We start from the raw sequence: 12,941 nt of genomic DNA on the forward strand, positions 1-12,941 counted from the left end.
CTATATTGTAGAATGAGTAAAATTTTTACTATATTCAAGACAGGACTTTTTATTTTATAGACTAATATTTTGTAGTGGTAAAAAAATATATATATGTACATACATATATATATATATAACATAGTTTATCATTTTATCCATTTTTAGGTGTTCAGTTCCCATAGATTAATTTTTAATTAATTTATTTTAAGGATTAATATCTTCTTCCTGTCAAAATGTGATTAAAAACTGTGTTCTTTAAAAGTAATGACATCATATTTGAATGGACTTACATAGTACATTGATTTAAGTGCAAGGAAAAATATTTTTGCATATTTGACCAGAGGAAGAGATAGTTTCATATTACATATCAAAATCTCTTCCATTTAATATTGCATGTGGGTTTACTGAAAATTATTAAAGGTGGATTGCTAATATTCTTAGTGCATGTTTAGGTATTTCAGGATTCCAAAGAAGCATGTATTTGAAAACTTTGAAAAACACTACATATAAGTTTCAGAATTTACGAATTTAAAAAGTTAGGCTCATGAACAAAATCTTAGTGTCTAAAAATCAAGTAGGAACTTTTCTAGGATAAGTACTTTCTGAGTATTATTATGTAATGATCACCAAGTTTGAAAAATGTAATGTATTCTGGTTTTATTTATTTGTCAAATAAATGGAAAAGACTTGTTTTGTATTCCTGGTCATTGGGTTGTGTTGGACACTGGAGTCCATTTGTGTTTGATGAGGATTTCTAATATCTGGCATTTACCCTTAAATTGGTACTAGATTGGGCACACGAGACATCACACAAACTCAGGAATATATCATCCCTCATCCTTAATTCTGAACCTGAGTCTGTTTGGCACGATGGCATTTGGAAAATAGGAGTCACTGCTGAGGTCACTCCTTTGATTTGTTTCATGCCAGCTGAGTCATTCTTTGGCCAACCCCATAGGAGAGCCCACTGAATATGCCAAGATGCCTTTTAGCACTGAGGTGGGTGCAGTTTTTTGGGGGGAGGTGGCAGAAAGAAGGTAGGAGCAGGGAAACAGGACACAGTTTTAACTACTTTATTTTTGTGGTTGATGTTTTTACTTGCAAAGGAGAATTTAAAACTTGATACTACTTATACCCATGTAACCTGAAAAGTTTGTAGCATCTTAATGTGTTAATTTGTGATTTTGTCTGTAAATGGAGACTTTGCTTCTCACATAATGTGTGAGGTTATGATGGGATTATGATTAGAGATCCATATGTTAGGGTAGTAATTCATTTTTATACTTCCAAGTCTTCTTGGTCAGTTTCCCTTTGCTTTTTTATCCTTAGTGGAGATAGTGGACCCAGTGGATATCTATCTCAATCTCCTTCGGACCATCTTTGACTTTAATGCCATCAAAAGTTTGCTGGCTGGGCCTGGCCAACTGAAGATCCGAGTTGATGCTATGCATGGAGGTAAGCTTGTGGGCTTTTACCATTTGGTGGGCAAGAAATGTTAAGGAGACCTTGACCCATGTGGGATTTCTGGGATTATGAGGAATGGTGGGTTTGTAGGTATTTACATAACATATGTATTTTCAGTTATTTGGAATGCTCTGGTAAATGTCAGGGCTCTAATTCCTTTTGTTTGATGCAAATGAAAGCAAAGCTTGAACAAATAAGTCTGCTGTCACACTGTGTTTACTCCTGTGTATTAGGTAGATCTGCTCTATCTCCTGGTCTTGGCAGGGTGCCTTGTGCAGTAGGTGACCTGTGGGGACCAGTGGCACACAGTCTCCCTGATCATTGAGCCCAGTGCTCCATGAGTGTCCCTTGTGTGGGTTGTGTGTGCTCTCCCTTTGTAGGTGAGCCTTTATTGCTATTGGCACATCAGTGGGTGGGGTTAACCCTCAGGCTGACTGGTTGTGAAGACTGGCCATGACCACAAGTTATGTATGAGCTTATGAGCTGCTGTGCTCAGGCTGACCCTATAGAGTGGGATTTGCCCCAGTGGGCTCTGGTGCCTGCCGAGACCACGCTTTGGAGCTAATTGGAGCTAATTGGATAGTGCTTTGTTGTGGTCTAAAGCTAGCCATGAGGTGTGTTGGTTCTGGGGCCTCTTGGGAACTGCTCCAGTACAGGCCCAAATCAGCTGCTGCCTGTAACTGGCCTGGTGCTATCTGGTAGGAGCTGCGAAGTGATTCAAGGTTGGTAGCTAGCTACGTGTGCTAGGCCTGGAGGTGCTTGGGAGAAGCCACACTGCTAACCGTGGCTGGGTGCCACTAGTACCATGCCTGAGGCCACTCAGCAGAAGGCACAGAAGCCCTGCCTACTGCCCTTAGGGCTCAGCCACTGAAAAGAGTCAGGCAGTAAGAAGTGGATCCTGTTAATCTGGAAAATTATGCCCTTTTATTCTGGGAAATTATTTGAATTACTTCTTGGATGATTTCCTCCATTATTTCCCTCTGTCTTTCTTTCCAGAATGGCTGTTGTTTAGATATTGGCCTTGTAGAACTGATACTCTCATTATCCTACTTTCCTCCCACCATCCATTTAACTTCTCTTTATTTTGTGATACTTTCTGGGAAATTTAATCAGCTTTATCTCCAATTTCTTCCATTAAGTTTTTCAGTCCTACTATCACATTTTTAATCTCTCCCAATTTTTTTGTTTTTCAAATAATTTCTTTTTAAAATAGCTTCTTATTCATATGTTTCATGAATGCCATATTTCTTTTTAATAAGTCAGGTTTGCTGAGGTATAATTTATATATATGCAGCAAAATTCATACCTTGTAGGTATACAGTTGGATGAAGTTTGGCAAATATAAATAGTTATGTAACCAATATGACAATCAAAATATAGAATATTTCCCTCACATCAAAAAATACCTCCGTGGCCCTCTGAAATCAAACCCAGTCTCTAACACTTAGCCCCTGGCAATCAGTCACTCATCTGCTCTCTGCCTGCATAATTTGGCCTTTTTCGGAAAGCCCCATGTAATATGTTACCTTTTTCTTCAGGCTTCTTTCAGTCAGCATGATGTTTCAGAGATGCATTCATGGTGTTGTGTGTATTAGTAGTTATTCCTTATTTTGACTGAGTAGTAGTGCATTGTAGGGATGTACTATTTGTTTATCCATTCACCAGTTCATATAATTAGGGTTATTTCTAGGTTTGGCCATTACAAACAAAGCTGCTACAAACATTTGTGAACAAGTCTTTGTAGGGAGATATGATTTCAGTTGTCTTGGATAAATATCTAGAAACTGCCCAACTGTTTTCCAAAGTGGCTGTACCATTTACATTACCAGGAATGTATGAGGGCTCCAGTTTTTCTGTGTCCTCACAAATGCTTAGTATTGTTAGTCTTTTCAGTGTTAGCCAGTTTTGTGCCATGCCAGCACAGGCAAGGGTTTGGCGAGCCTGAGAGGAGAGCCGTGAAGGATGTAGAAAAGACCTACAAAGAGAATAAGCTGGGTCTAGTTCAGCCTTGGGCAAACTACAGCCCACGGGCTGGATCTGGCTGTTCCATCCGGTTCTCTTGCTCTCCCCTCTGCTCCTTTACTTTGAATTTATATTAGTTCACACAAACACTCCATCCATGCTTTTGTTCCGGCTCTCCGGTCCAGTTTAAGAACCCATTGTGGCCCTCAAGTCAAAAAGTTTGCCCACCCCTGGGTTGGATCTTCCTGTGTCCGGCTGAGGCCACAGAGAGAGATCCAGACTGCAAGCTGATGCTTTATTTTATAGTCAGAGGTAAACAAGGTAGTGTCACCATAGTTACAATGTTCTTGTGAGTTTCACTTGTTTTGGCAGCACTTGCTGCACCTCCCACAGCCCATTAGCTACCCAGGAAGGATCTAGGGAGTGTCATAAGGTCAAGCTTAATTATGCTAAGAGGGCTGTGCCCTCTAAGCTGGGACTTGTTTGTGGCTTTGTCAACAAGTCAGTCTGAGGCTTAAACCTATAACCGTTCCCTACAATTCTAACATACCTTATTTATCTCTATTAGGATGTTACTGATATATTTTAGAAGTTTTCTTCTTTCTGTATAGTTTCTGTTTCCTTCAAATTGCTCTTTACTGTTTTAGTCTCATGTTAAATGCATTCCCCAAAAGTTTGGTGATCCTTGGCTCTCTGACATGTTTAGGAGTGAGGCACTAAAAATATGTTGAGCTCTCTGAGCCCATGTGTGGAGCTTATCCTCCATGGACTTCAAGGCCTTCTGTCTGGGCTGTTTTGTTCTTTCCCATTAGGCTGGTCATATCCACCAGAAAAGGATCTTTCAGGTTCTTTCCTTAGCGTTATCTGGCCAGAGGAAAGAAAGCTGCTCTTTCTAGATAGTTTGAGTAATATTTCTGGGTTTGAGCCTCACTGCCTAGCTATATTCCCATCGCTGAATCATTCTGGCAGAGGAATGAAGGACACTGATTGGACAGATCTCAGTCACCTCCCCAGCTTTTGGGGAAGTGGGACTTAGCCATACCCAGATCACATGAACTGAGATGGGAAAGGGGTAAGCTCTTCCAAGGAAACCCAAAATATTTCTACTAGAGGAAGGGGAAATGAGTGCTGGGCTGGCAAAGTCAAGAGCTGCCTCACTATTTGAGATTTGTGTTATATTAATGAAGAATAAATGGAAAGCAATCCTTTTCATAAATTTCAGCTAACAGAATTCTCTGCTGGTCCCCAAACATGCTGTGTATTCTGTCTTAGGCTCTATTTCCTTACTGATAATGTTCTTTTCATTTGGATGGCATCTCCTTCCTCACCCCTGTCAAATTTATGTTCTTCTTTCAAGTCCATGCAGAAATGCTGTTTCCTTCTGGAAGCCTTACCTGTGGTCATTGTTTTTCTTAAGCCATTCGATCTGATGATTTTATAAATACACATAAATGGTGCTTGTCTTACCATTGCAGTCACTCACCTGTAGATTTGACTCATCCCACTACTAGATTAAGAACCCACCAATGCAGGAACCATGTGCTTTGAGTCCCTTGAATATGATCCCCTCCATTCTACAGGAATTTCATGTTAGGCAATCTATAAATGTGTGTTGAACTGGAAAACTCTATTCATCAGCATTTATTTTATAAAATGTGCTTAGTTTTGTATGCTTCAGTGGTTTACAGTGTTTAATTATATACTTGGCAGAGTTACAACAATTGCAGAAACAAAGAACATTGCTAGAGCCTTTTAGTGCGTTTACATATATTTAATACATAAAAAGCAAAAGACAGTGAATCATTATTAAATAGTTGATTTCTTCCTGACATTATTTTAGAAAAGTTTTGGAGAAAAATTTCATGCAACTGGATTATTGAATAGATCTTCTCTGTGCCTAACAAGCTAACTGGCACGTAATAGATGCTCAGTGAATAGTAATGGATGTAAATATTATTCTTGTTGTGTCTTGAGAAAGCTGGTAGAATATATATATATATATATATATATATATATATATATATATGTATAATTTTTATTTTTTGGTGTTACTAAATAGTCATCCTTGTTCTAACAAAACACTCTTGGTGGTGGTGGGGTTCTGCAAAGATTTTACATAGCTGTGTATCTTTTTTCAGTTATGGGACCCTATGTGAGAAAAGTCCTGTGTGATGAGCTGGGAGCCCCAGCCAATTCTGCAATAAACTGTGTTCCCCTGGAAGATTTTGGTGGGCAGCATCCTGATCCAAACCTGACATATGCAACGACCCTTCTGGAAGCTATGAAAGGAGGGGAATATGGATTTGGAGCTGCATTTGATGCTGATGGGGTAAGTAGAAATGTTTTTTGCCTGCTGTGACCCTTTTGCCATGTTAATGAACCAAGCATTGGAAATCAGAGAATTAATGAACCCATCTGGGGACGACATTTATGGGACATACGAACTCTAACTGGCACTGTGTCTGTTCTTCTGTTTAATAAGTATTGCAACTTAGCCATTACTGTTCTTAGTTCCTGGTAAACATTATGTTATGAAAAGGTTATTTCTTTTAAAAAATATTCATGCAATAAATATTTATTTATGGCTGGTTTTGTTGAAAGCACCATGTTAAGGAACCAGCTGGTTTAGCTGTCACCCCTGTTTTCCATTATGTGTGGGGGACTATGTGAATTAGGATATGGAGGCTACTGAACCCTGAGATAGCCATCCACATTTCATCAGGTGTGACACATTCTTAGTTGCGTCAAGATCTTGGGGCCTACAATATTCAGGGATTTAAAAGAAGGTTTCCCATGCTCTCTTTGGCCTTATTCAAGTTGTTTTAAATATATGATGGCAGGAATGTGGTGATTATGGGAATGGGCTGCTAGGAGCAGTTGCCTCTGTCTGATCATCTTCATACATTCTTTCCCACAGGATCGTTATATGATCCTGGGCCAAAATGGCTTCTTTGTGAGCCCTTCTGACTCCCTGGCCATCATTGCTGCCAACCTCTCTTGCATTCCATATTTTCGTCAGATGGGGGTCCGAGGGTTTGGGAGGAGTATGCCCACCAGCACGGCCCTGGACAGGTAAGCAAGGATATCATTGTGAAAAACTTCATGGTAGGCCCTGATGTCAGTTTGCTTTGCCACTAGCAATGACTCATTCTTCCATACTCTGTTGGGAACTTGTGGAACTTAGAGACAAGGATAGTGTCCTGGGTAGGAGCATATAGAACCAGGTAGGCTGAATTTGATTCTTGGTCCTGTCACTTCTTAGTTGTGAGGATATGAGGATGATAATAATAGTATCATCCTTACATAGATTGCTATGAGGTAGGAGAGAGGTGTTTCAGGTAAAACATTTAACAGAGTGCCTGGTACATAATAAATACTTCATAAATGTTTAGTAATAAAACAATATGTAAGTGAGGCGTGAAAAGAACATGGGTTTTCAGGTCAGATAATATGTTAAGCTGCTGGCTTGTATTCTTACTAAGTTTGTAAAAGTAGGGATGATCAATTATAGGTTTGTTGTGAGAAGAAATGAGATGTACCCAACAGATAATCACTTAGTAGATCCAAGTGTTAGGTTGTTTTCTCCTTGCCCTACTCATCCCTACCATCTTTTTTTTTACCTTGTCTTGTAAAACAAGGAATTTCAGAGTCTAATATTTTCAAGCAGCATACATTATTATGGAAGCAGTACTTGTTGGAAAGTTAGAAGACACAACAAATAAGTAAATGTAAACATCACATCCCTTTCCCTGAGTTACCTATGTTAATAGAAAATGTATAATTGCTATAGGATCTCCTTCTATACATATATAATATACATAAGTAATTATAATATGAATAATATAATATGCATAATATATAATATGTGTAATACATCATATAATTGCTTTTTGGTAATACCAAAAAGAGATTTGAAATGCCTGGTAACTTGTTTTTCCTTTTCTGTCAACAATCTTCAGTTTTGTATTAATACATTTTATGTCATCTAAAACCAAGATTATATTCACATTTCTCCCAGGTGTCCCCAAAATGTCTTTAATGGATTTGTTGCCCAAACAAGACCATACATTGCATCTGGTTGCTATGTCCCTTAAGTCTTTTATAATTTAGCACAATCCTTTTCTCTTGTACTTAATGACAGTGATTTTTGAGGAGACCTGACCAATTGTCCTGCATATTCCCACCTTCTGGATTGGTATGGTTATTTCCTTGTGGTGTTATTTATTTATTCATGAGGTAAAATTTACATACAGTGAAATGAGTCATCTTAAGGATACTATTCAGTGGGGTAGTAACGTATTTTCCAAAGTCATTGCATGGGTTAGTAGTTCATTCCTTTTTGTTGCTGTGTAGTATACCAAGGGATGAATAGATCACAATGTATTTTTCTAGTCTCCTGTTGATGGACATTTGGGTTTTCAGTCACTAGCTATTGTGAATCATGCTGAGATGAGCATTTTTATACAAGTCTTTTTGTGGACACATCTTCATTTCTCCTGGGTAAATATCTAGGATTAGAATACTGATTATAGGTTGACGTATGTTTAATTTTTTAAGAAACTGCCAAACAATTTTCCATTTTTACATTCTTAATTGCAATCTGTGAGAGTTTTAGATGCTTTATATCATTATTATCATTTGGTGGTGTCTTTTTTATTTTAGCCATCCTAGTGAGTATAAAATAACATTTCATTTGGGTTTAGATTTGTATCATCTTAATATCTAGTGATGTGCTTATTTTCATATACTTATTGTTCATTTTTGTAACTTTTTAATGTATTTGCTCAATTAAAAATTGGGTTGTCTTTTTGTTATTGACTTATAGAAATTCTTTATATGTTATGGATAATAAGGCTTTTGTGAGACATATGTATTACAAATATTTTCTCCATGCCTGGTGCTTGCCTTTTTATATTCCTAATGGTATCTTTTGATGTGTATAACTTTTAAATTTTAATGAACTTCAATTTATTATGTTTTTCTTGAATGGTTAGTATATAATTTTTTGTCTTCTATGAGAAATTTTTGCTTACCCCAAGATCAGAAATATTATTTCCTTTGTTTTCTTCTAGAATCATTGCAGTTTTAATTTTGATATTTTTAAGTCTTGATCATTTTGAATTAATTTTTGTGTGTGGTGGAAGGCAGGAGAAAAGTTCACTTTTCCCCATATCCATTTGTTCTAACCCTATTTATTGAGAGGCATTTCCTTTCCCTTTGGTGCCTTTGTTATTTGTTGATCATATATATGTGGGTTTATTAGAGGATTCTCTATTCTGTTCCATTGATTTATTTGTCTATCCTTATGCCAATATTACATAGTCTTGATTACTGAAGTTTTATTTATTTATTACTGAAGTTTTAAAATAAATATTGCAATCAAGTGACTCCTCCAACTTTTTTTCTTCTTTGTCCAATAAAAAAAAATTATGTGCCCTAGGTCCTTCTCATTTCTGTATACATTTTAGTATCAACTTGTCAATTTTTACAAAAGCCTGTTTGAGATTTTGTTTGGGATACATGGAGCAATTTGGGGAAAATTGTTGAACCCTAAGTAATTAAATAATACTTATTTTAATAATATTGAGATTTCCAGTCCAGGAATGTGATATATCTTTTAATTTATTTAGTTTTAATTAATTTCTCGTACATACATTTTAGTTTACTTTTTCATACATATGTGTTGTAGTTTAGTGTAGAGGTCTTACCTAATTTTTCTTTAAATTTATTCCTGAGTATTTTTATATATTTTGATGTGACTGTAAATGGAATAGTTTAATGGATTTAATTGTCCAGTGTTTTGCTGCTAGTAATTAGATATACAACTAATTTTTGTAAACTGATCTTGTATTCTTTCACAAGATGGGAAAATAATCACAGACCTTTTGGATGTCCCCCACTTTATTTCTTTTCCTCAGGTGATAGTGATATCAAGTCCATGATGATGATCCACCTCAGTTTAAAATTCTTGCCTAGCAGCACCAAAGTGATTCTATGTTGTTGTTGTTGTTTTTTTTTGCCTTTGCTTATGCTCTTTCTTTAAAAAATAAAAAAAGATTCAGTAAAACTGTAGAGGAGAACAGGCAAAAGTGGAACCATCTTTAGAAACTAAGAACCCAGAATTATATACATCCTTAGTGTTATGTAAGTTATTTAACTGCGTGTAGGAGTGTAGTTAATAATAACCTTCCACTTATACAGAATCTTATCATTTAGAACGACTTTGATACATTTGATCTCACTTGATTTTTGCAATAATAGTATGGTAATTGGCTAGGCATTACTCTCAACATGTTAAAGATGTCAAATCAAATATCAGAGAGATTAAGTGACTTGCATAAGGTTGCACAGCTAATAAGAAAGGACCCAGGATTTGAAACTAGGTCTTCTGATTTAATTTGCTATTGCATCTGCCCAGTAACTACAACTTGATTAGGATGATCCCTGAAAAACCAATTGAGAATATTACCCAACTTTCCTATGGGGTAGCCAGCAACTTTTCAAACCCTGGCCCCAGGAGAGGCTGGTTTCATTCTGACAACAAAAACCATTTGTCCTCTTTTCTTGTGGAAATTTCCCAGTAGTTCTTGATTTCACTTCATCCCCCTTCCCAATAAATCTGTTTCAGTCAGAAACCAGAGGCCTTGCTTAGAGATTTCACAAAGGACTTGTTCTGATATGTAAGTGACCATTTAAAAGGATTATTCATGGTTGCTGGTTGAGATTCAGAATTCTGTGAGGCTCTGATGTGGTGATTTGTTTTGGGTATTTGATCTGTTGTGTAGCTCCCAGGTGGATGCTCATGATGGACACTTCCTAAGCTTCTTTCTTCCTATGTAAAATAAATGCAGCTTCAAAATTTTAACAGTGGTTTCCTATGTAGGTTATTTTTTAAACATTAATAAAATCAGGAATGTGCCCAGAATTGCCAGGCACTGGAAGAATGACAACTGAGTAGTTGGGAAACATTAAATGGTGCATTTGCCTAACTGCCTGGGATTCCAGAATAAGGGGGGCCCACACCCTTGAAACTGATGAATTATTCAGACAAACTTTTATTGTTAACACATAATCATTGTTCCCTGAGGGAAGACTTTTAGTGTCTTTCACTTCTACCTTTATAGTGTCTTTCATTTCTACCTTTACCGTGTCGCTAAAACAAGGATTCCATTCACACAGGAATAATACAGTTTCAGCCTTGAAAATGACATTCTTTTGGGGCTTTGTCATTCTGAATATGTCTGATTTGTGGGTGCTGAAATCATTTTGGTTCAAATCATTTGAGAAGTAAAGCACATTCAGAATACATTTGTGGCCCAAGGCCTATCTCCACTCCACTAAGAGGTATTAAATAATACTGTGTGTTATCTTTCAATAATATTTATGAAGCTCCCATCTGTGCTTGGGGCTGTGCCAAATGCTGTGTAAAACAAGGCAAACACATGCAGACTAGAGCCCTCATTAGAGATATTTACAGCCTCAAAGAAGCTAGCATCCTTGGATATACTATAAGGGAGCCAGATCTAAAATGTTGTTTCAACTATAAGGGAGGCAACACAAATATATATGGTGGTGAAGGGAATTAATGCTCTTCTACCTCGTCTTTGCTTTTTGTGCTACTCCTGTTGTTCATCATTTACTCACACAAGAATTATTTATGAAGGGATTTTTGTGTCCTAGACATAGTCCCTTGTTCTGGTGGAACTTAGAGTCATGGAGAAGACAGACAGTAACAAGTAAAGGAAATATATATAGATATTTTTGTAATTGTAACACATGCTCATGGGAAATGAACTTGATTCAGTAATAACGGGTGGTATGGAACATCCTGCTTAAATGGAGTAGCCAGGGAAGGATTCTCTGCAGAGGTTATGGGTAGGAACCAAATATCAGGATGATGCAGCTGGGCCTGGCTATGATGCTGAGTTCAGAAATGGCCTGTAACACATGTGAAAATACTTATTTTTCAGAATGTAGTCTATAGCTATTTGTTACAAATCCTCAGTCTGAAATATGTACTGTAGCTTTATCTTGAACATATTTAGCTGGTCTTTGGAATCCAGACAGTGTTAATCCTGCAAGCATGCAAGTATCGACTGGTCTGTGATGACCTCCATCCTTACCGCATCCTTTAGATCTGTGCTGTTTTGTCTCTAAGATCAGTCATGCCAGACTAAGGTAGTGGGAGAGAGATAAGCTAATATTTAATTAGTCTCCCCATACATTGCTTTTGCTACAGGGTGATGTGAATTATTTTGCCATAGCAGATAAATATGTTCAAGTGTATCCTGTATTAAATTTTTTTTCAAAGGGGAAAAAAAAACCATTTATCCTAAGTTTACTGCCCTGAAATTCTCTGTAGCCAATTTAGTCAAGGTCAAGGCAGAAAAGAGATGGCACCATCAAAAGGGGTTTACTAAAAATAATTCAATAATCGTAACTTAATAACCTGGTTCACAGAAGTATGGGCAAAATTTAAAAATATTATGCTGTACCCCAGGACTCATAATAGCAGAAAGCTGTTAATTTTCCTAGGACTCATTCTCTCTTGCCTGCCATGTTGGCAAGGACTCTGCCACTGTAATGTCTCTAGGAAGGCATGATCGTTGTCAGGGTGTTCAGCACCCTATTCTCAGCCCTTCCTCTGACGCAGCCTCCTGGGCCTGTGCCAAGTCACTGTGGCCATGGGGGAACCAGCTAGTTCTGACAGAAGCCCTTAACACCACCCTGGGGGACTGGGGATTAAAGACCATTTTAAGCAGGGATTTCAGTGACATCCAGTCCAGAGCACAGAACTAAGTGACATGCAGTTGCTCTCCAATGGGAACATTGACTTCATGGCCCACCTTTATTCATATTCTCAATTTCAGTTTTTGGAGGGTCCATTTGGTTAAATAACCTTCTTTTGTTCCTGTGACTTAAAATATTTATACAATTTAAAAATCAATCCCATTCATTAGAAATAAGGCAAGCCCCCAAAACCAGGGGTCCTGGCAGAACACCAAGGATCCTCGGGAGCCAGACAGCAAGGCAAAGATCTTTACTCCTGAAGGAGGGTGTGCATGCACAGGGCCTGGCAGCACACACCCTGAGCAGCTGTCCGCTCAGTCTTTTATGTCTGAGGCACGTCATCTGTCCCTCACTCTTGACTGGTCAGAGCTTAGGCTCACTGTCTTGCAGGATTGGCTAATTTAAAGGAAAAGGGGAGGTGTAGACCTTTGCCATTTCAAAATGGCGGCCCCCAGGAGAGCTGCAAGTCACGCAAACCAAAATGGCAGCTGCCAAGTCACACGAACCAAAATGGAAGTTATCTAAACTCCCTTCTTTGACAGAAAAGGTTACTTGTTTATTATCACACATTCGTTGTTGCAAAGAGCCATGAGGTAACTCTTTGGTTTGGGCTGATAAAAATGTTCTATATCTTAATTATGGCAGTAGCTACACAACATAGTTATATAACTATATACATATACTAGAGGCCCGGTGCATGGATTCATGAACCAGTGGGGTCCCTTTGCCTGTCCTGCGGGAAT

General features: G+C 37.8%; 1 protein-coding gene across 3 annotated transcripts in view; it reads left to right on the forward strand.

Moving 5' to 3' along the window:
- Positions 1-12,941, forward strand: part of PGM5 (phosphoglucomutase 5) — a gene marked incomplete at its 5' end in the record, with an annotated part of 197,375 nt that overhangs the window by 44,473 nt on the left and 139,961 nt on the right. For 2 of the 3 annotated variants that reach the window (XM_080669073.1, XM_080669071.1), the window contains 3 exons: positions 1,312-1,437; positions 5,547-5,737; positions 6,326-6,480. In XM_080669073.1, the coding sequence (XP_080525199.1) occupies positions 1,312-1,437; positions 5,547-5,737; positions 6,326-6,480 (472 nt within the window). The remainder of the gene's footprint in view (positions 1-1,311; positions 1,438-5,546; positions 5,738-6,325; positions 6,481-12,941) is intronic. The other variant, XM_080669072.1, reaches the window with a different exon arrangement.

This window comes from Plecotus auritus, assembly GCF_963455305.1.
Source record: "Plecotus auritus genome assembly, chromosome: 5".
NCBI classification, from domain to species: Eukaryota; Metazoa; Chordata; class Mammalia; order Chiroptera; family Vespertilionidae; genus Plecotus; species Plecotus auritus.